This window comes from Mobula birostris, unplaced genomic scaffold (assembly GCF_030028105.1).
Source record: "Mobula birostris isolate sMobBir1 unplaced genomic scaffold, sMobBir1.hap1 scaffold_3294, whole genome shotgun sequence".
Classification (NCBI taxonomy): Eukaryota; Metazoa; Chordata; class Chondrichthyes; order Myliobatiformes; family Myliobatidae; genus Mobula; species Mobula birostris.
Window position 1 is genome coordinate 1 of NW_027276360.1, and position 3,448 is coordinate 3,448.

The following is a 3,448-nucleotide window of genomic DNA, read 5'->3' on the forward strand; positions in this document are numbered from 1 at the left end:
CGGAGGCCGGTGCCCATGATGGAACTGACTGAGTTTACAACTCTCTGCAGCTTACTTCGACCCTGTGCAGTAGCCCCCACCCCCTTACCAGACCGTGATGCAGCCAGTCAGAATGCTCTCCATGGTACACCCACAGAAACTTGTGAGTGTTTTGGGTGAAAAACCAAATCTCCTCAAACTCCGAATCTTCTCTGTAGCTGCATCGGTTAGCACAAAACAATAGCAGAATGCAGAATAAAGTCTTACAGTGACAGAGAAAGTGCAGCACAAGTGAACGATAAGGTGCAAGATCATAATGAGGTGAAAGATTCAAAAAAACTAGGTAATGATAGGAATCTATAAGATTATAAGGCTAGCAGGAAGGAGTTTAAGAATGAAATTAGGAGAGCCAGAAGGAGCTATGAGAAGGCCTTGGCGGGCAGGATTAACAGGATTAAGGAAAACCCCAAGGCATTCTACAAGTATGTGAAGAGCAAGAGAATAAGATGTGAGAGAATAGGACCGACCAAGTGTGACAGTGGAAAAGTGTGTATGGAACTGGAGGAGGTGGCAGAGGTACTTATTGAATACTTTGCTTCAGTATTCACTACGGAAAAGGATCTTGGCCATTGTAGGGATGACTTGCAGCGGACTGAAAAGCTTGAGCATGGAGATATTAAGAAAGAGGATCTGCTGGAGCTTTTGGAAAGCATCAAGTTGGATAAGTCACCGGGACCGGATGAGATGTATCCCAGGCTACTGTGGGAAGCGAGGGAGGAGATTACTGAGCCTCTGGCAATGATCTTTGCATCATCAATGAGGACGGGAGAGGTTCTGGAAGATTGGAGGGTTGCGGATGTTGTTCCCTTATTCAAGAAAGGGAGTAGAGACAGCTCAGGAAATTATAGGCCAGTGAGTCTTACTTCAGTGGTTGGTAAGTTGATGGAGAAGATCCTGAGAGACGGGATTTATGAACATTTGGAGAGGCATAATATGATTAGGAATAGTCAGCATGGCTTTGTCAAAGGTTGGTTGTGCCTTACGAGCCTGATTGAATTTTTTGAGGATGTGACTTAGCACATTGATGAAGGTAGAGTAGTAGATGTAGTGTATATAGATTTCAGCAAGGCATTTGATAAGGTACCCCATGCAAGGCTTATTGAGAAAGTAAGGAGGCATGGGATCCAAGGGGACATTGCTTTGTGGATCCAGAACTGGCTTGCCCACAGAAGGCTTGTAGATGGGTCATATTCTGAGGTCAGAGACCAGTGGTGTGCCTCAGGGATCTGTTCTGGGACCCCTACTCTTTGTGGTTTTTATAAATGACCTGGATGAGGAAGTGGAGGGATGGGTTAGTAAATTTGCAGATGACACAAAGGTTGAGGGTGTTGTGGGTAGTGTAGAGGGCTGTCAGAGGTTACAGTGAGACATTGGTACAATGCAAAACTGGGCTGAGAAGTGGCAGATGGAGTTCAACGCAGATAAGTGTGAGGTGGTTCATTTTGGTAGGTCAAATTTGATGGCAGAATATAGCATTAATGGTAAGACTCTTGTCCGTGTGGAGGATCAGAGGGATCTTAAGATCTGAGTCCACAGGACACTCAAAGCTGCTGCGCAGGTTGACTCTGTGGTTAAGAAATCATACGGTGCATTGGCCTTCATCAATCATGGGATTGAGTTCAAGAGCCGAGAGGTAATGTTGCAGCTACATAGGACCCTGGTCAGACCCCACTTGGGATACTGTGCTCACTTCTGGTCGCCTCACTACAGGACAGACGTGGAAACCATAGAAAGGGTGCAGAGGAGATTTACAAGGATGTTGCCTGGATTGGGGAGCATGCCTTATGAGAATAGGTTGAGTGAACTCGGCCTTTTCTCCTTGGAGCGACGGAGGATGAAAGGTGACCTGATAGAGGTGTACAAGATAATGAGAGGCATTGACCATGTGGATAGTCAAGAGGCTTTTTCACAGGGCTGAAATGGCTAGCATGAGAGGGCACAGTTTTAAGGTGCTTGGAAGTAGGTACAGAGGAGATGTCAGGGGTAAGTTTTTTACGCAGAGTGGTGAGTGCGTGGAATGGGCTGCCGGTGCCGGTGCCGGTGGATACGATAGGGTCTTTTAAGAGACTCCTGGATAGGTACATGGAGCTTAGAAAAATAGGGGGCTATGGGCAACTCTGGGTAATTTCTAAGATAAGGACATGTTCAGCACAGCATTGTGGGCCGAAGGGCCTGTATGGAGCTGTAGGTTTTCTATGTTTCTATTTATTGTCTAAGTATGTAAGCAGTATACAACTCTGAGATTCCTCTTCTTCAGATAGCCATGGACATAGAAATTTATAGCATATTAGTGGCCCTTTGGCCCACAATGTTGTGCTGACCACTAAAGAAAAGCATGGAACCCATGAGAAGAGAGAATGTCCCAGGGCTGGCTGCTTTTCCGAGGCAGTGAGAGGGGAGGCTGGTTTCCATGATGTGCCGAGCCGTGCCCGTGACCCTCTGCGGTTCCTCGCGCTCACAGCCGGAGCAGTCGCCCTGGGCGGGGCGCCGGTGAAAATCGGGTGAGGGAATGCTCCGGGAGAAGGACTGGGCGGTGGAAAAGGAACACACGTTTTGACAACTCGTCCCAGAGGGAAATGGGGGCGCCTTCCGCACCCCCCCAAAGGGCAGTCACTGAAGTTACACAACTGGTTTGCGCGCAGCAAGATCGCAGGAGAGGCGAGTGCGAAAATAACCACTGAAACACGGCCGATTCCATCCAACTCTGCATGAGGCGACGTTTACCTCAACCGCACCCTTTTAATCCTCTTCTCTGACTTTCTCCATCTCCCCATCCCTCTCTCTCCCTTTCCTCCCTAACCCCTCTCTCGCTCCATCCCCTTGCCCTCCCCTCTCATGCCCCTCCGCTGCCCCGGACAGGTCTCGAAAGCTGCGGCGGACCTGATGGCCTACTGCAACGCCCACACCTGCGAGGACCCTCTGATCACCCCCGTGCCAACCTCTGAGAACCCCTTCCGTGAGAAGAAGTTCTTCTGCGCGCTGTTGTGACACCGGCTGTCACTGCCTGAAGGAGTAGATTCCTGTATTCATGTTACTCGCTGGTGTCACTGGTAAACGGACCATCTTCACACCAATAAAGTGACCTCTTGCTTGTTCTAAAACCCCCTTTGGCTCTCTTGTTTACTGTCCAGGATATCTGCTTGTACTATTGGGGAGGGTGGGGGGGGTAGGAGAATAAGACCCTGTGGCCCTTCGAGTCCTTGCTAGCCATTGACACTGGTTCCATTTTATTCAGACAATGCCGGCTGGTGGCGTAGTGGAATCAGCACCGGACTTTGAGGCCAATGGTCCTGGGTTCGAATCCGGCCGGCCCCTTGCATGCTTTCCATCTGAGCTAGCAGCTTTGCCTTGTGAAAAAACCACACAAAATGCTAAGGAAATTGCTAAAAATGCGACCCGATGTGCCCCA

General features: G+C 49.2%; 1 protein-coding gene across 1 annotated transcript; it reads left to right on the top strand.

Moving 5' to 3' along the window:
* Positions 1-2,898: 2,898 nt before the first annotated feature.
* LOC140192982 (guanine nucleotide-binding protein G(I)/G(S)/G(O) subunit gamma-3) lies at positions 2,899-3,140 on the top strand (the record flags this gene model as incomplete). The annotated part of the gene is made up of 1 exon (XM_072250452.1): positions 2,899-3,140. A coding segment is annotated over one exon (129 nt), but the record flags the coding sequence as incomplete, so codon positions are not given.
* Positions 3,141-3,448: the final 308 nt, after the last annotated feature.